Here is a 24,112-nt window from a genome sequence, read left to right as displayed (position 1 = left end):
TTCTGCTTCCTCTTGTTTCAGCATCTGCACTTTCAGAGAGATACTTTGGTTCACCATCAACTGAAAAGAGCAAATACACAGTGAGTTTCTTTTACCAGTACTCTTTGTGTGAAGTCTTTATTTTAGTATCTAAAATTGCATCTTCTTCAGCCACCAAATAGATATTGCAGAGACTGCATTGAACCTGTTATCCCAGCACCAGCAAAAATGTGATTTTTGTCATAGCCAGTTTGCGCACATAGATTATAGTTACAACCCAGAGAAAAAAATGTCATATTGTTTAGAATAACTTCAAAGTAAGGAATTCAAAAAACTTTTTAATACAAGACAAACCTTTAAAACTTTTAACAAGGTTTGAACTGCTCACACTAACTTTAAAGCAGTTTAAAAACATTTTGTACTTTTTGGTGCACCATAGTGAGCAGCAGCTTGACTTCCTGTTAAAATAGTGATTTAAAATAAGGGCACTGCAGCATTTTTGAGTGTTTCATTTCACTTTAAAAACGGTTGGAAATGTCAAAATTAGTGCTGTTACTCGATTAGAAAGATTAATCAAATTAATCACATCACTACGCTGTGATTAATCATGGTTAATCACAGCATTTTTTAAATAGTTTAAGTATATTTTTTTGTTTTTAGATTTTTAAAGGTTGTTATCGTCAACTGTTTTATTTTTATTCTTTTAAGTCTATATACAGCACATTAAAGAGCTGATCTAAGTCCTTATTGATACCACTATCAATACTTTCTATCGTTTGGTGGAAAAACAAAAAAAGGGCAAATATTTAAACTGCAAGTGGTCTTAGCTGAGTAGTGCTTGAGTTAAAAAGCTATGATTCAGTCTGTCACATCTATTGTATAGCCCTCAAATATAAACACATATTCACAACTGTATTTATAGAAGTTTCTTGTCAAAAACTAAATTTTCCCATTTTTATGTGACATCTGAAAACATCATAACATATAGGCTACAGTCGTCTAATTTACTGAGGTTACCTGAACACATCATATTTTCTATCTTCAGCTCATAAAGTTCATTAATTAACTTCAGTTTTGCCAATTCCACTGTGGTATTCTACACTGAAGTAATATTGTTAACAAACAGAACTTGCTCAAAGTTTTGGAGCATTTTTTAGCGTTTATCTGAGCAGCTGAAGAAGAAAACTGTCCTGAAGCAGCTGAAGAGAGTGGTATGACCATTGCTTGATCCCATGTTGTTGTTAGCGTCTTTGCTAACGTTAGCAAAGATGTGCTTTGCCTGAAGGTGGAACTTAAGACTCGTTATACTTTGGTGTAAAGACAGTTCATCACTACAGCATGTACCCACAATTTTGGTTTTATCTTAACTAGCATTCACCAGCTTTTTAAGAGAAAATTGCCATTAAGCAGACCTGTGTTTGTGTCCTCACTCATCACTGCTGGCTGTGTCTGAGCCTCTCACCTCTTCACCCCCAGGCACATAAACATCCGCGCCGGAGGACTATGGGAGCAAGTTGTGGTCAAACTTAGTCATATGATTAAATTGCCTTTTTTTTTTTTTTTTTTTTTTTTTTTTGTGTGTTACTGTTTCAAGATTAATGACAAGCGTTAATGCCTTAATGTTAGCAGCCCTAGTCAAAAGAAATCTGCACCTTGAGATATCAAACATTTTTATGGGTTATTTTAGCTATTTTCATTACTTGAACAGGAAAAAGGACCTTTAGAAAATCTTGTATCTTAATTTTTAACCTTAACTGGGTTTACTTACGCAGCAGAAGCAACTAAATGTGAATTTCTGTGAAGTGTAAATAATGTCACTTTAACTGAGAATCATAAGATGCCAGTGAGTCATTTTGTACATGCACTCCTGCATATTTTTTTTTGCATTTAACAATGTTAAATATTGTTTTGAGAGAATAAGCTTTTAAGCTTTCTTCTTCATCTGAGTCATTCAGACAACATTAATGTAGCAGTGCTTCATTCATTTAAATATTAGATTTGAGTCAACATCATAAAATGTATCTCTTTGACTATTTGATTACCACTTCACATTGTTAATATGGACTGAAAACATTGTTTGTAAATGTAAAAATTATTGTACTTTAAACAGTACGATATAATAAAGTTAATCACGATTTACATTTAGAATTCAGCAAGTAACTGCAATTTAAAAACTGAGTTAAAAAATCCTACTTTTATCACATTTTTAAGCAAAAGCAATTCTACAGTCAGTGAAAAAATGATTTGGATTGTGTTTTTGTTTTGTTTTTAAACAATTTAGCTCTTTGGTTTAGCAGGGTTGAGAAAGACCGCTCTAAATATTAAAGTTTTTTGGAAACAGAGAAATAAAGTCATACACAATGATGATAAAGTTAGTAGGTAATTAAATATTTAGATTTCACCAAGTGTGCTAGCAGTTGTTTAGAGAACCACAATTATAGGGCTTCAAATAGAGAAATTAAACAATGAAATACTAAAAACAAAAGATATAGTTTATTTCTTCTTTTTGACAGTGAAAATGTTTTTTGTGCTTTAAATATTCTTTCAGTAATTGCACTAAAGAATGGATTTTTTCCACAAAATCCTTTTTGCTTTGGAGAAGGTAAAGGTCGTACAACTCTTGATAAAACACATACTGCTTTGGTTTTCTTCTACAAGACAAAAAAGAGAAAAAGGTGGCCTCAAGCAGTTTTTAGCTCTAAAATATTTGTCCTTTGCTGCAGTGGAGAAGAAAAAACACACAGACATGAAAAACGCCAGAGGCTGAGGTACAAAAAAGAGAAATTACACAATTGTCCTCCAAGTGAAGGTTGCAGTCAGAGTGTGTTTTTTCCTCCTAAGTGGGTTGCCTTTAACTGGGCCAGAGGACGCTATTTTTGTGACTCTCACAGCAGGGGGTCTGTGAAGGGGGGTCTGCTTTAAATGACATCCAGAAAAGGAGAAAATGTGGCACGATGTGATCAGACGATAATCAGCATGATGCCATCACTTACTGTCCTGTGAGACTCAGAGACAGAAATGGGTTTTAAAAATGCCCGCTTGTTGATTTGGCTTTCTGTTTCAATCCCAGCTGGGTAAAAAAAGATTGATGAGATTGAGATATCCTTTAATCAAACAGCAAGAACCCAAACCCCCCCAAGCTACAGATCTAAATGCAATCTAAAAATGTAACATACTCTTGCCTCCATTTTCATTTCATTTCTTGTGGTGCAGCTTGACACAAAACAGGCCTGCGCACTTGCTAAATATCCCTCGATGACCTTTAAAGTCCCTATTTTCTGCTTACAGGGATATTATTGTGATTTCACAAACAGTACTAATAGAAGATCATATTCATAGAGTTACTTTAACATTAAAAGCATAGGTTTGTTCATTTTGAGAGGATTTATGTTTATTTGAATTCTAGGAATAAAGCATGTAAGCTTAGCTTCAAATAAATACTGGAAACAAGTAGGAACAGCTGGCACTGGTCGCTCCAAAAATGAAGATTAAACCTAACCTAACAGAAAAAATGAGCTGTCTAGTCAACAGATGATCCTAGGTTTGAAATTCTGTACTTATTTTAGGATTAATAAAGTTCTGTCTTATCTAAATTGAACAACAGTAAATCATTATGGAAGTGGATATATGCATGGTTTAAAACTGGAATAAATAACTCTTTGGAGTCTAGCAACTGATCCCAGCCAAGTGAATTATGAATTAATATTGAATTGCAATTTCTTATGAGGAGAAAAAGTTCTGCTTTATGTACTCGTGTATAAAAATGATCAAAGAAGGCCTGAAGATACTTGCAGGATGTTGTTTTTGAAGCACTAGAATGTGAGCAAGAAATACACTTTGGAAACGTGCATGCAGATATCTTGTGTCTTGAAGTTAATCTAAAACATGATTAAGAAACATGACAAACATTGGTGGAACCTGAATGCTACTAAGTTACAAAGCCAAACTAGAGCAAAAGAGTCACTTTTGGTCCAAATTACTCCTGAATAAATTACCTAAAGTGTTTCATGTGCCCCAGTTTGTCTTTTTGGATTCTACCTGTGTAAAGGAAACCTTTAAATCATATTTTAAAATACCCTTTTCTTAGAGTACCGACCACCACTTGAGGAGGGGCTGAGGCACAATAAACCACTTTTTTTGTTTCCAAGTTGAGGTTACTGTATCATAGAAGAAAATGGCAAATGAACAAAGGAAAACCCTTTGTGTATTGTTTAGTTTGAGGTTGCAGGGTAGAAGCAAAATGTGGAAGAGTTTTCAGAGTTCAGTATGCAAACAGTACAAATGCTCATCTTGCTGAATTAAGGGGTCTGACAATGAAGGAGTTGTAAATGACCTATAGCCAATGGGGCTGCTGTACCACTGACTATTTTTAATTCAAAGTAAGTGCAAGGTAAATAGATACACTAGTGAATAATTATTTCTCAAAAACATAATGCCTCTGGCCCTGGCTATTGCCGCGCAGGCATGATAATGGTGCAGGACTTAATGGTCATTGGATTTTTCAAAGGAAAGTCTGAACATGCAAATCCAAGCCAAGAAGGGCAGCGGCTGAGTTAAAAAGAACATGAAGAAAACAAAAATCCTGCTGCAGGGCTCCAGTTTCCACATTGTCTGTCACACCAAAGCCGTGATCTTTTGAGGACTGCTGCTCTTCATGAGACTGGTGACAAATGCACAGCCAATTCAATGTACAGGTTCATGTGAGTAATCCAGTTAGTAATCACATGAGCAAATTTAAACCAATCGGGGGCTACGCACTCATCACTTAGGTAGGATGAAGAGCAGAAGTGCTTAAAACGTCACTCCAGTGGTCTCTGCTGGAGTTCTTTTGCTCATGTTTCTGGTGAATTGTTTTTTTTTTTGTGTGAGACAAATTTGCACCTTGAGTGAAGTTATCCACTGAGTTAGAGCTCCTGCCTGTGATTTAAGGTGTTCTTGAAGGACTTTATGCTAAGATAAGCTTACCAGCTCTGGGCTACATCGAATTATTTATTTATTTATTTTGAAATGGATGATGTTCATGGTTGTTAGTAATATTCTATATTCTATAAAACTATTCTTTTCTCTTTATTCTCCATAACATCAATGGTGCACAACTTAAAGGTGAATTTTGCAGCCTTCTTACATAAGCACATTGATGGTATCCCTCTGTTTCCTGTCTTTAAGCTACACTAACAAGCTCCATGTTCTAGCTTTAAATCAGCAGTACAGGCTTATGCATGGCATCCATCTACTCATTTAACCTTGAACAAAAAATAAAGACTCCCATAATGTCCAAGTATTTCACATGCATCAAAGATGAGGTTTAGAAATTCTGATGTGCTTTTTATTTGACTTTGTTTGTGCACCCAGGCATCCAAAGTGCTGTCCGACATGAAAGGTCTGCAGGGAGGAACTCTGTTTCTGGCCCACGGAACAGCTGATGGTACACATTTGTTTATCCCCTCAGTTTTCTGAAAATGTAATCTGTCCTTTTCATACTAACCAGTGTGGTTAAAGCAGGCGTGAGTCTGTTCAGCTGGTGGTCGCGTCCTTTTCAATGAGCCTGTTATTGATGTAGACGGTATTAAAACTTGACCTCACTGAGAGCCGGAGCTTTTATATCCAGCAGTTGAATTAACCTCAGTGACACTTATTTGCATGTTCTGATCATTTCTTTCTCCCACAGCCAATGTTCACTTTCAGCACTCAGCAGAGCTCATCAAACACTTGATAAAGATTGGAGCAAACTACACTATGCAGGTAAATACTACTCTCTTACAGTACTGCATTTCATTTATGTAAAGCCACGTAAACTAGGACTTGGGAAGGGTCATAAATACACTGATTTCACAACAACCTCCTGAATGATTCTTCTTCTTTTGAATGTGTCCCGCTTTTTCATCTTCATAAATCTTTGTGTTTTGCTCATGCACAGCTTCTGAATACTCAGATCATCCAAAAGAATAGATAATAAACTCTCCTAAAAAAAAATGTTAAAAATTTTAATATTCAGAAAAAAGTTTATTTTCCAAACAATGGAAGGAAATGTTGATCTGCTGTTTATCCTGGAGCTATTTTCTTTATTTTTAATGTTGTTTTTACTGACTGTTCTAGGACTTTGTGTACTGCCTTTGGCTCATAAAACTTTATTGAACGGACTCACTACACATCAAAAACTCAGAAAACTGTAAACAAGGGTCCTTCAGAATAAAAGTTTTTGACAGAAACCCATACAAACAGATGAAGTTGACAATAAATCTCCACTTGTTGGCTGTCTTACTCGCAGGTTCTGGTTTTTGACCTTTATGAAAGATCTTCATTTGCAGGAGGAGTTAGCTTTTTATGTTGTGGAGCAGTGTGTGTCAAACTTTATAACTACTTTCTGAGCATTTTAAGGACATTCGATTACTAAAAGCGCCAACAAAACCATGCATTTCTGTGGACTGGAGTCAAAATAGATTGGTGATTTATTCTGGTGTGCAACTAATCAATTGATGTATTCAAAAAAGTGTCTTTGTGCAGACAAAATTGATAGTGTTTTACCCTTTCCGCTTGTAAATCCTGTGTTTTTTGTTATTGTTGTTTTTTGCTCAGATTTACCCAGACGAGGGACACTTTCTGTCAAAACGCAGCCGCATTCAGCTCACTCACTCCCTAATTGGTTACTTTAGAGGATGTCTGCTGGACGCATCATCATTACTCGACCAGGAAAAGCGGGACGACGAGTGAGAGGCAGCATGTGTGTGAGTTTGTTTGTTTCGGTGAGTGTATGACCCTGGTAAATAGAAGAGTGTGTGTTTTTTTTATACCTGTAGCACAAACGTTTGATGGACTGAGCAAGCTTCTTCTCCACATATCAGACTGTCTTTCATCTCTTCAGTATGCTGAAACTCCCTGCTGTCGCCTCTGTCTTAAGGATCAGGATGGCATTTTTAACCCATAAAACACTAAAATTTTACCATGAATTCTGTATGATGTGGGAATATTCTGGTGGAGGGGTAGACTTATATTCTGAGGATTCATTAGTATGAATAGATGATTGCTACTCACATTTTTCTGTGCTGTATTCATGTGTTTGTTCTTCATCATTTTGTGAAACAAGACTGCCTTTTTCACTATACCTGTCAGGGTTTTTTTTTGCCTGGTCTGACATTAGTAGATGTTTAAGAAGCCTTTTATGATGATTAAAATCTCTACGTACAGATTTCACATAGAAATATAAAATTTGAAGCTGGGATTCTCGGCTGCTCTCTCGTTAAAGTACATGTGTAGTCTAAAACTTATGGACCTATTCTGGTACAGCAGCAGTGCTTTAGTGAGGCAGTACACACCGATACACAGTTCTGCTGCTTCTGACTTTTATCTCAAAGCATACCAGGACTTTTCCCGCACAGGGTCTTCTCAACCATTTGCTGGTACGTTCTTCTGTCTCCTCTGCAGCTTACGGCTTTTATGGGTGATAGCTTTTAATTAGATGCATTGCTGTGGCACAAAGCACCCCATGTGCTGTGACGTTTGTCGAATTCACGTGAACTTATCAGACTTAAAAGCATTCACCTTTCCTGGAGAGTCCAGGATGCAGCATGTAAGTAAGTAGTTGGAGCCTGACGCTCCCTGCTGATACCAAACAAGACGTCAACAATAACAATATTCAATAATAGTAGTGTTATCTAAAGTGAACAGCCAGACTGTTGGTCAAAGGATCACGGGCAGTATTTTTGCTCTAAGAACCACTGGCTCATTGACAGAGACAAATACAATAGCCTGGATGTGTGGTATGAGGCAAAGCCTGTTCACCAACTCAGCAGGGACTGAGGGTGTCAGTGAGAGGGGGGGCTGTTGAATCGCTACATTTAGTCTAGACCAGGGGTGTCAACTCAATCACAGCAGGGGCCGGATTCTAGATTCAGGTCTAACCTGAGGGCCTAACAGGGTCAGCTTTTTATCCAGAAACTGTCAACCTCATTTCACCAGTAATAAAATATGAAAAATAAAACTATGCACTGATAATAAATGATCTTGACATTTAAAAAGTTAAAAAGATAAGTTTAAAGGCTCACAATCTGAGAAAAGTACATTTATTAGTTCGAAACGGTCAACACATGAAATTGAACTTGAAAAATATGTTTTTTAAAGGCAAATAAATCAAAAAGAAAGTCAAAATCATAAGTTTAAATGGTCAAAATATGTAATACAAATTTTGATCATGAAATTAAGAGTCAAAATATGATTCAGATTGTGAGTCTAAAAGGTCAAACTATGGGATTATGAGGTCAAAGATTGGAGTTGAAAATATGAGATAAAAACAAAACAATTGGTTAAAAAGGTCAAAATATAAATTAAAATTTAGAGTTAAGAATCTTAAAGTTAAAAATATTATATGAGAAGTCAAAATTATGAGTTGAAATGCTCAAGGTATGAAATAAAAAGTCAAAATCCTAACTTTGAGTCCAAATTGTGAGATGTAAAATTGAAAGTATGGAATTAAAACACAAATTAATTCCTGACTTCTTATTTAAATATTTCTATTCCTAACTTTTTCAGATTTTGTTTTAACAAGGATATCTTAAATCATCAAGGATAAGTTTACAGTTTTATACTGATGGGCCAGTTATAACAGAAACATGAGATAATCTCGCTTGCTGCATTTAAATGGTTCACAGGCTAGATTTGGCCCCCGGGCCTTGAGTTTGACACCCCTGATCTAGACAAAGCAAAAAATTAATTCATGACATAAGAAGTTTTATGATTGTATTTATTTTGGATACTGCAGTGTGACTCACTAACAGCAATACACTTACTGACACCAAAACAGCCAAATGTTGAGTCTAATGGGGAATTAGCATTTTATTTTCTCATTTTAGTATGAAGCCTTATTGTTTACAATTCTGCATTTATTATTTTTATGCAGTTTTCCATGGCCACGTTGACACTGATCAGCTGGCTGTTAATAAAAGTGCCAGTGTGACATTTGGCATTTGATCCACATGAAACATTAGAAGTGGCTGTTTTGTTATTTCTTTGTTGATAAAAATGTCCAATCTTGTGTTGCACTTCAGCTAAATGAGTCCCGCGATTTTGAGACACTGACAAAAGGTGATCAGTGGGGGTACCGGCACTAATATTTTTCCACTTAAAGCACTGTGCAGCAGGGAAAACAGTCTGTTTGAAGAAGAAGAGCTGTAATGACATTCTGTTTCCCACCAGTGGTGTTCTGGCAATGATTCATTAAATTCTATCTGCATTCAAGTGCAGCTAACAATTTGTTTCCAGCTGGTTACACTTTAGATGATTCACATGCTTTAATCAATTTTTAAAAATGTGGGAGACCACAGACATGAGGGTAGTTTAAACCAGTTTTTAATATTCAATGAAAACCCTCAGAACAAACACACTTGACCATTTGGTAGTGAAATCACAGATTTCAGTGGTGATGCCACAAATGTCAGAACTCACACAGTCAATCATAAGAAAAAACAAATATGGAGGACAATTAACAGCCTCATCTGGCTCAAAAATCTTTTTAATTGTTCAAGCTTGTTTTCTTTTCAGTAGTGGCTAAAGACACAGTTGTGTTTATGTTTGCTGCCATGCTTGTAAGCTGTAAAAGTGTGCACCACCTAGCTGCTGATGCTACCCAGTCTGAAGATTTGTGATTGCGGAGGTTCCAAATACATTGTGGAGCAAATTTGTCCGAAACCATCTAGTGTGCAATCTTCCTTAGATGAAGAATTGAATCTCAAGTGACATATCTGCTCGATACTGTGTTGAATATCCACGATTAGATTCTTTATTTGAAATGTATCAGGAATGATCAATGGTCTTCTGTTCAGCAAACATTTTAAATGTTTTATTCTCTGGAAGACACACCAGACAACGCTTTGACTTTGATGTTCTAATCTGCATCTGCTTTTTCCTCAAAATTAAGACCTGTTAACTGCAGGCAAATTAAAAGAAAATCACTTTTAGAAAGCCAAAGTGAAGCCTCTGTGGGAATATTTACATTTAAACTTGTCGCCAAAACGGTTTGAAACAACTTTGTCTTTTTAGTCCCTGGATGGAAAAGTTAAGGAAAATGTTCTTTTTAATCAGCTTGAATAATTTCTTCTCTGACTTACAATTAAACTGTCTAAGCGGAAGTTATTTCAAGTGCAATTTCTCCTCATTTGGCATCACTTTGTGCTGAAAATTATTTCCTGTTTCAACATAAAACAAACACTTAGGTTTGAAGAGTTACCCATAAAGCTTTGCAGTAAAAGACATCATTAAGTGTTACGGCAGAATGGTGACTTAGGGAGATTAAAAAGATTTCTGTCGTCAATCTGAGAGATGAACGTCCTTGATGCTGTTTGTCTCCAGCTATCAAAAATTTTCTCTGCTCCTGGGGTTTAATTTAGAAATAAAATGAAGAGGCACTGTGGTGATTACTGGAAAATGAAAGCTGTATTAACCCCCTAACTGTTTTTGAAATCATGTCAATGCGTGTTTGGTAGACCTTGAAACAGCTAATTTGAAATATGACAAATGAAGCTCTTTGAAGTTTTGTTGCGTCTGCTATGAGTCCAGTTTAGGAACACACTGTACAAAGTGATATTTATTGTTTCTATCAAGGTTGGTACTGTGAATTTAACGTAATTTATTTTGTTTTAAGGGGAAGATGGGGTTAAGGGATAATTTATGAAAACCTGTTGTATTTTTTGGCTGTTTTAATATTAAAGAAAAAATAAATTAGCCATTTATAAGTCTCTGACATGTTATTTTCCTTCGGATGAGTGGAACGATGAGTAAATCCTTTACTAAAGTGTAATTAGTATTAACCCTTGGGGATTTTTTGCTGCAAGTGCAACAGTTTCAATGTTTGAACTCCTCAAATCCATTTTTTTTAATCAGTTTTTCCCTTTTTGCCAAACAGCAATTTCCTCCAACCCCTCTATGGTTTTACACAAGATATTAGTACCTTGTAGATTTCCTCAAACCCTGGAGTGTAACATTCAGAGCCTTTTTAACTCCCATATAGAGAGGACAATGTAAGAGAAAGCCTGCTGGCCAGTCATGCAAAAGTGTGAAATTTTCTTTATCTTCCTCTCTGTCCTCTCCGACCTCTATAAATCCCTCGTCCACACACTGCTGAGTCTCCGCTCAAATTGAGCCTTAATTACTTCAAAGCAATTACAGAGCCAAAGATGGAGGCTTCATCCGCTGAGGAAGGGGCGAAGAAGTCCAGCAGAAACTTCAGAGACTGTGAGTAAAGACCTGGTTCTTTGAATAAGTCTACTTGTGAGGGTTCTGTGCAGAAAATGTCTGCAAAGTTTCTGCAGTATAAAAAGAAAGTTTAACCTTTTACCTTTGCTTTTATAGAGTATTTACGGCAATTTATCAGCCCAACAAATATGAACTTTAACTATGTAGAATGACTGTTTAAATGGGGGAACTCTGGGAAAACAACAGGCAAATGCTTTAAATGTCTCCCATCTTTTATGTCAACCTTTGTTTATTTTCTGTAAACATATATACACAGTATATTCTTGACAGGTAAAACTTGTCAAGCCTTTTTTGTTGTTGTTTTTCTATCTAGATGAGTTTACAGCTTATGAAATCAAAAATCCAATATCTAAGAATGTTAAATATTGCATAACCCCAATAAAAAGGGATTATACAGAAATTTTAAACATCATAAAAGTATGTTCATTATTCTCAATACTTGGTTCCCCTTGTTTATCAGGTCCAGAGTCAGTGCAGGAGATTTTAGAGCACATCATGCCTGGAACCTGCCCACAGCGAAGCTAAAACTACTATTGACTGATTTGCTGACCATGGTAATACTGTGCTTGACTGGACCATCCAATTTGCCTGACCTAAACTCCATAGGGAATCTCTACTGGGTTGTTTTCAAGAGGAAGAAGAGAGACAACAATACAGAAGTGCTAATGGCAGCCATCAAAGCATCCATGCCATGCTGCATTGATGCAGTATTTTGTGCAAAAGGTGCCACATCCAATGTTTTGCTAGATTTTTATTTTCATTAGCTGTAAGTTATACTCATCCAGTTAAAACACACACTTTAGGTGTAACCAATCTAGAATATATGATATTTTCATTGTGAAATAAATTCCTGGAGAAATTAAGCAACGTTTCCATAATATTCCAATTTTTTTCATATGTTAAGAGAAGTGTATATTGTGTATTTGTCATGCCTTTTTTCATTCCTCCTAGCTTAGCTTTAGAGTGGATAAGTAACACCACACTGCCATCTTGTGGTGCAACACTCACAGCACACCCAGCAATATATAGTATGAGGTACATAAAAGGTTTACATTTCTAATAAGGTTCCTGTGTAATAACTTTAATCTCTTTACACTCAGTGTATTCAAGAAAATTTCTTTGTACTTCTTTTTAGGGTTGCATAAGATAAGATTTTTGCTGATAAGCTGATTTCCAATCATACCCTAGTCCAGTGTTACCCAATCATTTCTCCTTGGCGTCCCCCTTACATGTACCTAACAAAAGCAGGGACCTCCCAGGTCCCAATAGAGAGGAAAAAGTGACACACTGCCATCAAAAATTAACATAGATCTTAACTGTTTCACTGATAAAACCCTAAAAATGAACTATGCATGCTATTCTTATCAAAAGACCTTTGTGTGAACTACTACATAACTGCTGTTTCATGGTTTTAGTCAATATTTGCACATTGATTTTTGGCAGCCTCAGAGCAGACAACGCCTCAGGTTCCTCCTGAGATCTTTGGCGCCCGGACCCCAGGTTGGGAACCAATGTTCTAGCCAATACTGAAATATACACTGGGTTTTTAAATGTCAAGAATACCAAGTCTTTCTTGTATTAAAACTGACCTGTTGTTAAAAATTAATTCTCCTAATTCAACAGCAGGTGGCTCCCGGAGACAATCCAAACAAAAATGCTTGAAATAAGACAAAAAACGAATTCTGAAGTGTAAATATTTAAATTAGAGAATAGAAGTAGCAGCTCAGGTAGGTGTATTCATCCTGCTTTAAACTGCAATAACTTTTTCGCACATCGATATCTGCAGAAATGTCCATATGACCATTACTTATGATCAACTTTTTAAGTTTTCATCTACTAATATCAGTATGCTGATGATATTATCCCATTCTTTTCATCTTCACCATCTATTTCTTTTTTTATAATCTCAAACAAAAAAGATCTGACCAGGAGAGATGAATGTTAATGGTTTTATTTAGAAAAGGCATTAAAGGCACATCCTTTCTCTCATCTGAGAGATATTCTTTAAACCAAACACCGCTGCACTAATCTGGACATACAGCTTCTCGCAGTTACACAAGTGTTTTAAGTGGTCTACAAATCATCAACACTTCTGATCAACTTGTTTCATCTGAATGAACTTCACCCTGTCTTTAATACTCCTCCCCCTCTTCTTCATCCTCAAACGAATCGACTCCGACCTCCTCGTAGTCCTTCTCCAGGGCGGCCATGTCTTCCCTGGCCTCTGAGAACTCACCCTCCTCCATCCCCTCCCCCACATACCAGTGCACAAAGGCCCTCTTGGCGTACATGAGGTCAAACTTGTGATCAAGTCGTGCCCATGCCTCTGCAATAGCTGTGGTGTTGCTAAGCATGCACACAGCTCGCTGCACCTTGGCGAGATCTCCTCCAGGAACCACGGTGGGTGGCTGGTAGTTGATTCCCACCTTGAACCCAGTAGGGCACCAGTCCACAAACTGGATGGATCGCTTGGTTTTGATGTTGCTGATTGCCGTGTTGACGTCTTTGGGAACGACATCACCTCGGTACAGCAGGCAGCATGCCATGTACTTTCCATGACGTGGGTCACATTTGACCATCTGGTTGGCTGGCTCAAAGCAGGAATTGGTGATTTCAGCTACAGTGAGCTGCTCATGGTATGCTTTCTCAGCAGAGATAACCGGAGCGTATGTAGCCAAGGGGAAGTGGATTCTTGGATAGGGCACCAAGTTGGTCTGAAACTCAGTCAAGTCCACGTTCAAGGCGCCATCAAAGCGCAAAGAAGCGGTGATTGACGACACAATCTGACTGATAAGGCGGTTCAGATTGGTGTATGATGGACGCTCGATGTCCAGGTTCCTGCGGCAGATGTCGTAGATTGCTTCATTGTCCACCATGAAGGCGCAATCGGAGTGCTCCAGGGTGGTGTGGGTGGTCAGGATGGAGTTATATGGCTCGACTACAGCGGTGGACACCTGAGGAGCAGGGTAGATGGCGAACTCAAGCTTGGATTTCTTTCCAAAGTCGACAGAGAGGCGCTCCATTAGCAAGGAGGTGAAGCCAGAGCCGGTTCCTCCACCGAAGGAGTGGAAGACGAGGAATCCTTGGAGCCCGGTGCACTGGTCAGACTGAACAGGAAAGATAGAATATGTTGTTTTTTTTCCTTGACAAATCACCACAAATTTATATCAATACTTGGTCTCAAATGTTTATTTGTACCAGTTTGCGGATCCTGTCCAGCACAGAGTCAATGTGCTCTTTCCCGACAGTGTAGTGACCGCGGGCGTAGTTGTTGGCAGCGTCCTCCTTTCCTGAGATCAGCTGCTCAGGGTGGAAGAGCTGGCGGTATGTGCCCGTGCGGACCTCATCTGTAACAGAGAAGACATACAGATGAAGGGACGTGAACCAGTTTGTAGTTACAGTTAATGAGATTACAGAAGCTATACAAGTTTAAGCTAACAAGTGAGCATTTTTATATATGATGCCATCAACAAAGGTGGGCTACATTGTGGTATTCCCTCTTTAAATCAGCTTCAAATGTATGCACCCATCATTAACAGTTATACCTGATTTGTATTTGCTTATTTCCAGGCAGGACGTGCTCACAGTAAAGTTTTGTTGACCTAGAAAAGGTTGAGTCAACTACAGGGAGCTCTTCCTGATATTCAACTTCATCTAGATTGCTTAACTGTCCTTGGACTTACAGGGTAATAAAGGTAATGATCAGCTAGTTCAGTCTTTATAGCTTTACTGTCTTTGACCCAAAATGTTTCCATAAAAACAAATCAACTGCTACAGATCTTTAAAGGTCTTCAAGCAGGACCTTGATACTGTGACTCACAGGTACACAAGTTCAAAGAGTAAACTCCTGCAAAAAACTACAGTACCCCATGCTGTTTTGTCTTTAAGACAGGAGAACTTCATAGACTCACCGATGACCGTGGGCTCCAGGTCGACAAAGATGGCTCTGGGGACGTACTTCCCAGTGCCGGTCTCGCTGAAGAAAGTAGTGAAGGAGTCGTCGTAGCCAGTGGAGGGCTTCTCACTGGGCATGTGGCCGTCCGGCTGGATGCCGTGTTCCAGACAGTACAGCTCCCAGCAGGTGTTGCCCATCTGGACACCAGCCTGGCCGACATGGATGGAGATACACTCACGCTGTGGAGGGAATAATTAAGGTTTTATTAGCATTTTATTCTTCACTTTCCTATTGTGATTCCAAAATAATGTAGGGAAATTCAACATGCAGTCCAAACAATATTTAGACTTCTAAATTTTGCTTAAACTCCATGTCAGTATTTCTACTTTAAAACAAACTTTTTAGTGCTAGGTCACTTATAAAGATTTTCCTCTTCTTTGAATCTGTCTTCAGCTGCAGATGATTTCAACTAAAGCTCAGATTTAATGAGAAAAACTGTTACAGAGGAGGTTTGAGCAGAAAAATTTGCAGAGAAAAATAATCCATCACAAGTAAGCAGCATCTTTTAGAGTGAGGGATCACTTTGAAGATATAGAAAAATAAGAAAATGTTCACTAATTTTGATTTCACAAACCAACCCTAAGTCAAATTTTACTTGTATTAAAGTCAAACCATTATTAAGGACATCTTAATACTGATACTTCTCTTTTTGTGCATGCTGCAATCTTCTGAAAAATAACCGTTGACAACCAGAGAGTTGCTCAAGCAAACCAAACATTCAGATTTTACCCACTACTCTGGATATTTCTGCTTTAAATGTGTCTCAACCTGCAGGAACTGGCAGCTGCAAGCTTCAAAAAATGTCCTGTAAAACTGACTTTTCAACCACACTTTGAAATATTTGCAGCATAGGATAATTTATCTGCAGACTTCACAGAAAACCGTTAAATCCTCAAAGTAGGATGTGACATGTCCAGTCAAGAGTCAGTGATCTAAATACTCAAGCAGAGGTTATTAACACTAACATGACAGATAGTCAGTAGGGGCCAAAGTGCCTCCACACCCTGCTGAAGTATTCCCTGTAATGAGGGTGGGGGGTGGAGTTTAAAAGGGGGCAGTGGGTGCAGGCTTGGCGAGGACTGAAACAAGTATGGTCCCATCATTTAGGAGGGAAATCTGGCCTGAGGGAGTTAAAGATGCAGCAGCTTCTGCTCAGCTGGCCTCTTCAGGAGAAGATGAAAGTGATAAGAAACGTAAATGTTGTGAGACAGAATGAAAGGCAGACCCCCTAATGAGGTGCTAGGTTGTGTGTTTGCTGATAAAAAACTGCTTTGTCCTGCTGTGTGTGTTTGCACTATTGTAGCAGTTAGTCTGTCAACAAGAGGCCAGCTGTTACTGGTAACCTGAGACAAACATGTCAAGTATTACAGTTATAATATGCACGTTTGTCTTTGTAAGTCTGCTCTTAAACCTACATAGAGTTGGGAAACTAAACTCTGAAATGCTTTAAAAGTAAATTATTTCTTTTACGAGTTAACTTTATGGCAGCTGTAGCTATTACCACGACCTCTAACTTGATTTCTAGAGCAAACACACGAGCCAGTGAAATCTTCAAGTTGTTGTGAAATTCTTGAGATGTCCCTCCTTGAGCCTAAAGCTGAATCTGAAGCATCTCCACCGAGCTGCTTGTCATGTTTTTCCAGTGAGGCTACTTTAGCAAAACAAATAATGGGCTTCCAGCAAAGGGAAGACAAAAATGTTTGTCCTATAAGACCAGTTATATTCTACTTTACAAACAGAAGATATTTCTTCTCTTAAAAGCTTTTTATCAGAAATGATCTTTGAATTAGTGGTATGACTTTAATAGGATTGAATGACCTACTTTCTTCAGTAAAATATAAGGGAACTAAAGTACATAAACCAGTTTTCCATGCCTAAAGAAAGATTTGGGCTTTATTCTTTTGAAACACAAGGGGGGATAAAGGGTAGAGCTTTTTGGAGCCCATGGAGGTCCGGAAAAACATAGTCCATTGTTAAGTTAATCTTTGATAAGTAATTTTTTTATATTCAACATGAATTTTATTACGTATGCTGTAGTACAGTGTTAATTTTGTCAACTAAAACTATGACTAAAATGTTTGTTGATAGTCTTTTTTTCCATGACAAAAACTAGACTAAGACAAAAAAAAACAAAAAAACAATGCATCTGTAGCTATTCTGCCTCTCAGCTGTAGAAAGCAGGGACCCCAGGTTTGACAGTGCAGAGAACACACTGCCATGGTTTGGTACCAGATTTAAGCAAGAAAATAAATGCTTGGACTAAAAGTAAAGACGAAAATGTGAGGACCGTTTATGGACTAAAACTAGACTAAAATGTTTTTGAGTTTTTGCCGACTAGAACTCGACTAAAACTAAAATGGCTAGAAACGACTAAAATGGGACTACAAGTAAAAGACATTTCATCTAAAGACTAAGACTAAAATTAAAAATAGCTGCCAAAATTAACACTGCTGTTGTAGAATGTAGCTGTTTTCAAAATTTAAACCCCTTTACTAAAAAACAGAATAACCTTTTCTGGCTAATGCTACCCTTGTGACCGGGTGCATTTAATAAACCATTGGAAAGTAAAGCCAGACTTAATGGCTAAGCCATGACCTGCACATACGTCAGGATGCCAGAGAATTAAGTAAAAGGAACTGAAATAACTTTAAGGGAAAAATAATGCAATAGTTTAAAAAGAAAAATATGGTGTCATTTGTCAAAATGGATTAAAAGTGGCAAAAACTTGAAGAAAAAAATAGTGAAAAGCTGCAAAAATAGATCAAAAGAGGCTTTAAAATGGGTTTAAATGGAAAATGATTGATATCAATGACACACAACTTGGGAGAACCCATTTGCTGGGTTTTTCAGGCCTGCATAGAAAACATTTTAAATATTTAACATTGAGTCTGCTGCTTAATCTTGACGCTAAATGTTGCAATCAAATTCCGAGGGGAATGCAGATTGACAAAAGTTAGTAATGGACATGGAACTTTAATCACAGCTAAAAATACTGAATACAGAATAGAAAATAAAACAAGTGTGAAATAAATGAATAAAATCTTTGAAGTGATGCAACAAAAGCTGAAATATTCAGCTAAAGGTTTCATTATTTCAGCTTAATGTAGCACTCAAATACAGATTACAAATGTGAATAGTTAGCAATGCCATTTTAGTTCTTAAAATTATTTAAAAGTTTTTTTTTTACCTTCACCAAAAGCTCCTTACCTTCTGTCTTGACAATCTAGCAGTGCATGGTTTGTATTGTGCTCTACTTTTGTTGTCCTCACTGATTTTTGAAATATCATCAAACTGCAGACACGGGTCTAATTATCTCACAGCTCAAATAATGACAGGCTAACATTTCACTGTAAAATAATGTTAAGTAGAAAATCTGCAATGTTTTATGAATAAAAGTATTTTGGCTTGGCATTGGCACTAATTCTGGTATTGTTATCAGTGCATTCCAAGCTCAAATTATTAGAAAAATACTTGAAATTGTTGGTTTAAATTATGCAAAAATTAAAAAGTTTGTTTTAGCCTTAAAGTCATAAATTGGTGGCTGAAAATGCTAGACATGTAACATGGTTTCTATTTAAAAAGGCCCACTACTAAGATAAACTGTTCAGTTATAAATACCACCAGAAACTGAAACTTCAGCCCTAATTTGTGCTTAAACTTGTCATTATTTTCTGCTTTTCATTGTGGGCTTTTGGATTGTTTTGAATTTTGATCCCTCTGCCTCCCCCTCCCCCCTAAAAAACGCCTGTGATAGGCCGCAGAAGGGGGGTCGCTGTCTGACACCCTCACAGGGGAGTTGCCAAGTATGGCGATGGCAGCTAGCTCAGCAGCCGGCTATTTTGAGTGAACCTTCAATCATGCTTCCCACACAGAGAGACAGATATACTCTAACCCACTAACCCGTTTGTGCTGCTGTTTAAATATACCATCAAAATAGAAGTTACAGCCCATGTCCAGCAAGTACTTTCCATTTCTTGCTGTTTTTTTTTAGCTGTATAGTTTTGACATCTGTTAGCGGGAACTAAAAAATGTGGAAGTGAAGGCCTGGTGTTACAACACTCCACATCCGCTCGTGTTTACACAGACACACGGCCTGTGAAATTGACTTCAGGGTGGTAAACGGAGTTATTATCTAGCTTCCTGTATCTTGTCCTTAAACTACGTCACAACTGACGTTTGGGGCCTCCGAAACACAGAGGAACATTGTGTTTTAAGTCGCTCTATACCAGGAAAACAGCAGAATCAGATAAAAATCAGCATTTCACAAATGACAATGAAATGGAGGGGTGATTGTTATGCTGAAAATCGTGGTTTTCTGGACTTGAATGACTTTAGCAGACTGTTCTGATGCCTGAAACCAAAATGTGATGTTAATAAGACACACTTTTATGTACTTTTTGAGGTAAAAAAGCAACTCCAAAGACAGGAAGAGTCCCCACACCTCCTCCCCTTTATGCTGCATACCAAATGGCCCCACAGGAAGAGCCAGCATATGTGAAAAACAGACCTTTCCTTTCAAAGAAGTGACTTTTCCTCACTCCTAGCTTATCAAAAAGGCCTGCAAACATTACAACACACCCTCTGTTTGCAACCAAGTTATGAAGGGACAAAGTCAAAAGGGAAAAGGTCAGCTTCCTGAACTCTGAAGAATGAACATAAGACTCTTTAGCTTGTAGAAATGTTGATCCCAGGCTTATCTGTGCATGTGAGCAGATTTTTTTTATTTTTCAGTCCATGGTGTGTCTCATTGACGCATTAATCTTTCAGTTTAACACAGCAGGAATGCAGCAGCTTATCAGCGTGAGGTTGAGCAGCAGAAATAGAAATGCAAAAACGCACAAGCAGCCCTCTGGAAGCCACATCAGCATTCCCAAAAGCAGCCACACTAACACAGGCAAGGCCTCCAGTGCCCATATGGAAACAGTTAACCTTTACTGGAGCCAGAGCCACATGCCTGGTAGCATGTTTCCACTGATTGACTTTATGTTTAAATAAATAAATGAGGTTTATGCGCTGCGGCAAGGCCAGAAAGTTACTCCAGAAACAGACTTGGGCCCAGTGAAGTGGAAACAATAGACAATAGATCCATTTTTACAAATTTTAGAGGGAAAGCAACAAGTTATTGCACAAGAACTTCACAAAAGTCACTCATGTTCTGAAAATTAGCACCTAAAATACAAAAAATGTTGCTCTTTTGTCTACTAAAGATAAGAAATGATAGCAACAATGTTATGATACTCACCATATTGCTGTTCTGATTGTCTTTTTCAGAGAAGAAGAAGAAGTTTAAGGTCTCACAGTGCACCTATAATGAGATCCCTGTGAGTGTAGTCCTGTCAGTGTGAGACACACACACTTTTATAGCTACTACAGGGGGGCGGAGGAGGATGAGGAGGAGCCTTCAACAGCTGCAGCTTTGTTCTGTTTTATACTCTTTTTTTACAGTGAGCTATGTCTTCCTGTTTGACCTCTTCAGAGTAAAAGCAACATCCCGAGGCTTTCACATGATCCTGAAGTGATTGTGATTCAGTGCACTTGAAATGAACTTTTTTTTTTCAAATTTTGATCATCACAAAACCTTAAAAAAAAAGAAATAATTTGGAATGGAAATAAAATTTCTTTTTTCCTACTGAGCAGCATTTCATTTCTCTATTTTTTTCCATTGGCTCAGTGTTGTATTAATTTTTTCAATTAGTCTTAATGTTTATTTCTTATTTAGATGTGTCTGATTTTTCCAATCTTGATAGAGAAGCCATTTAAATGTTACTGTTCTTTTTCAAAAGCATACATAAGTAAACCAGTGATGCTTGTATATTGACTGCAAAATGTAACTTTTAATTCTCTTCAGGCATGAAACAACTTTACATTCATCTCTAAGATTCTTTGTAAACCACATAATATACTGTAGTAGTATAAAAGTAATGTATTCACAACACATAGTCCTTGAAAATTATACTTGCATATAATTTTCTAAATATTACTTTGGCTTATTCTAAATTGCCATCCTTACTTCAACAAAAACACCCTTTTATGACACTTTTATATATATTTATATACACTACTGCTCAAAAGTTTGGGATCACTTGGAATTTTTCTTGTTTTCCATGGAAACACTCTTGAAACTAGTCTGAATATGACAAGCAAATGAACTGGGCATGCTGACATTGATTGATTTTGAAATAATGATTTTAATGAAAAATGTTCTTTAAACTTGCCTTTATAGATACAAACACCTTTTGCAGCAATTACAGCCGTGCAGACCTTAGGCATTCTAGCTGTCAGTTTTCAAGGTAATCTGATGAAATTTCACCCCATGCTTCTTGGAGAAACTCCCACTAGATGGATTGGCTTGATGGAGTCTTCCTTCATACCATATGGTTAAGCTCCTCCCACAACAGCTCAATAGGGTTCAGATCCAAAGACTGTAGTGGTCACTCCATTACGGTCAGAATTCTGGCTGACTGTTTATTCTTTAAATATTTCGTAGACATTTTGGAGGTGTGTTTTGGGTCATTATCCTATTGTAGGATGAAATTCGCCCCAAGCAAGTGCTGTCCACAGGGTATGGCATGGGATTGCAACATTTTGTAATAGCTTTCCTTCATCAAGGTCCCTTCAACTCTTTACAAACCTCCTGTTCTACCAGCTCCAAAGCCCCCCAGACCATCACGCTGCCTCCACCTCGCTTGACTGATGGTTTTCAGCACTGTTCTTGCATCCTTTTATTTGTTCTGCATCTCAAAAATGTTCTTCTGTTTAATCCAAAGACCTCAAACTTGGACACATCTGTGCACAACACCTTCTTCCGGTCTTCCATTGTCCAGTCTTTTTGCTCCCTTATTAGTGAAATGGTTTTTAGCTGTTCAACATGATTAACTTGGATTAGCAGCCATACTAGGAAATTGATGCAGAGGACTGACAGTGTTGAAATGAAAATGTTTTTCTTTGGAAAACAGAGACATTTGCCAGTGCTCCCAAACGTTGAGCGGTAGTGTATATATATGTATAAAACACCTTTTTTTATGACTATATAAAACAGAAAAACAACAGAATTGTTTCATTGCACCTCCTTGTTCAATCATATCACATCTAAAATCAAATTGCGGCTTTTTCCATTAAATAAAAAAAGGGGTTGAAAATTATTGCGTACTTAGGTGGCGATTTCTCATTTAAGGAGATGCTGGTGGATCCTCAGGCTAGACCAGTTTAGAACAGCTCCATTATTGTGTTCTTTCTGCTTGACTGGATCATTTAGATCATTTAAGTCATGAGAACATGACAACAGTTTTACCAGCACATTTGACCAGTATTTTGTACACCTGGGACACCCTTTAATCTGTAGAAGAAAGCTATACACAGCCAGAGTATCTGTAAGAATACTCTGTGCTAACCTGTCACGTGTTGAAAATTTAAATATATAGATGTATAAAAAAAAATAACTACTTTAAGTACTAAAATGAATCATAGTTGACTGTGTCAGAATAGTATATAACATGACTAATGATAACAAAAATTGCTTTAGGTTGAAGGTCATTTTAAATACTCCATAGTTGAGTCATTTGTAGAATAAAAAAGAGTTAATTAAAGTCTAAATTATCAAAAAACATATTTTATAAGCTGTTTATTTATTGTATCAGTAAATCAAATCTGCAAGACTGCTGCAGGCATCAATGCATTGATCCATGGATGCAATATACCTTTAAGCCACTAGGTGGAGCCCTCATCCTTTTAGTTTTTCATTCAGCCACGGTATGAAAATACAGTCATTACCTTTCTGTGTTTAGCTTTATCCTGTTGACTTGTTTGCCTTTTTATGATTGTTTAAACTTTATACGTGTCAAAAAGGGTGCAATGTTTTTGCAGTCATGCACAGCAACAATTCAACCCCAGAAAATAATATAAAGATATAAAATTTAAAGCAGTACTATTAGAAGAAAAAAAATCATTTCTTATGTTCTATATAGAAGAAATTGATGATCCACACCAAAAAGAGACAAATGTATGGCCGTGTAGTATTGTTTTACAGCTCTAACTTAATTGTATTTCTTTTTTTCCTATTTTAAAAACATTGTTTTACCTAATGCAATACCCAGGCAAGTCTTAGTGTCCTTGCTTTTAATATTCCACTTTGGCTTTTTCTATTCCTGCAATTTGTTGGATGCAGAAAGCTGCATAGACATTTCCTCAACCCTTTTATGCCAAGTAAGTGTCAAGTCGTGTTTATTTGTGGTTTTCATTATTGTTTTTAGAATTATAGATATATTTGTATGAGATTTTTGCAGCAGCAACATGTGAGGTGTTATGACATAACACTTAGGAGAAGAAAGCTCATAGTTTCTTTCTCTTGAATTCACTTTTCAGCCCACTTATCTCTTTTTCTGAACTCCACCTGTCCATCACTCTTTACAGGAATGCAGAGCTGATCCATGCGGCTTCAGAGGCTGGAGCTCATCGCTGCAGGCCGTCAGCTCTGAATGTAAACGTCCTCATAATCCTCAAACACACCCTCCAGTCCTCCGGAGCCTATAGCTTCATCCCCTGAACATCTCATTCCTCTTCAAACACTCCCGTAAGCATCTTTTCTTTTTCTTTTTCTTTTTTGGATAGGGGAGATATTTTTTGCGATAGTCCGATAATAGAGATCTTTTTCATGTCTTGTGTTTCGTCCTCTCGCCCCCTCGGAGGTCTGCAGATTACTTTTTTTTTTTTTACATCTTCCTCAGCAGTGAGGCTGTAAACTGTTTCTGTCTCTCACTTCTGCTCACAGCTTGGATGCTTTTCTTTGTCATGTTGTTATAAACTCAGACAAACAGATAGTTTTGGTGCAAAAGCTCCAAAGCATTTCATATGACAGGGTAAAAACCGTTCAATTTTGCATACATCAAAATATGAAGAAGTCGTATCTGTCATCAGCAATTGAAATGTCTTGAAAGC

At 37.4% G+C, this 24,112-nt stretch overlaps 2 protein-coding genes across 5 annotated transcripts in view; one reads left to right on the top strand and one right to left on the bottom strand.

The window, feature by feature from the left end:
- Positions 1-7,081, top strand: part of LOC121506150 (inactive dipeptidyl peptidase 10-like) — an 85,648-nt gene extending 78,567 nt beyond the window's left edge. For 3 of the 4 annotated variants that reach the window (XM_041781767.1, XM_041781768.1, XM_041781765.1), the window contains exons 24-28: positions 22-80; positions 5,332-5,404; positions 5,648-5,721; positions 6,556-6,686; positions 6,777-7,081. In XM_041781767.1, the coding sequence (XP_041637701.1) occupies positions 22-80; positions 5,332-5,404; positions 5,648-5,721; positions 6,556-6,686; positions 6,777-6,789 (350 nt within the window). In that variant the 3' untranslated portion in view covers positions 6,790-7,081. Of the gene's footprint in view, positions 1-21; positions 81-5,331; positions 5,405-5,647; positions 5,722-6,555; positions 6,723-6,776 lie in introns of all 4 variants that reach the window. The other variant, XM_041781766.1, reaches the window with a different exon arrangement.
- A 6,077-nt stretch (positions 7,082-13,158) lies between these two features.
- Positions 13,159-20,552, bottom strand: LOC121506228 (tubulin alpha chain-like). The gene is made up of 4 exons (XM_041781933.1): positions 20,421-20,552; positions 15,135-15,357; positions 14,422-14,570; positions 13,159-14,330 (listed from the first exon to the last, which is right to left on the bottom strand). Exons 1-4 carry the CDS (start codon positions 20,421-20,423, stop codon positions 13,356-13,358), a joined length of 1,350 nt encoding a protein of 449 aa, XP_041637867.1. The 5' UTR covers positions 20,424-20,552; the 3' UTR covers positions 13,159-13,355.
- Positions 20,553-24,112: the final 3,560 nt, after the last annotated feature.

The sequence above is a fragment of the Cheilinus undulatus genome, linkage group 24 (assembly GCF_018320785.1).
Source record: "Cheilinus undulatus linkage group 24, ASM1832078v1, whole genome shotgun sequence".
NCBI lineage: Eukaryota > Metazoa > Chordata > Actinopteri > Labriformes > Labridae > Cheilinus > Cheilinus undulatus.
The sequence above is the reverse complement of the archived record's forward strand: the minus strand, read 5'-3'. Positions and strand labels throughout refer to the sequence as shown.

Coding starts and splice junctions, on each gene's coding strand:
- LOC121506228 (XM_041781933.1), bottom strand. Junction 14,571..15,134: donor CCTGGAGCCCACGGTCATCG/GTGAGTCTATGA, acceptor TCTCTGTTACAG/ATGAGGTCCGCACGGGCACA. Junction 14,331..14,421: donor TGGACAGGATCCGCAAACTG/GTACAAATAAAC, acceptor TTTCCTGTTCAG/TCTGACCAGTGCACCGGGCT.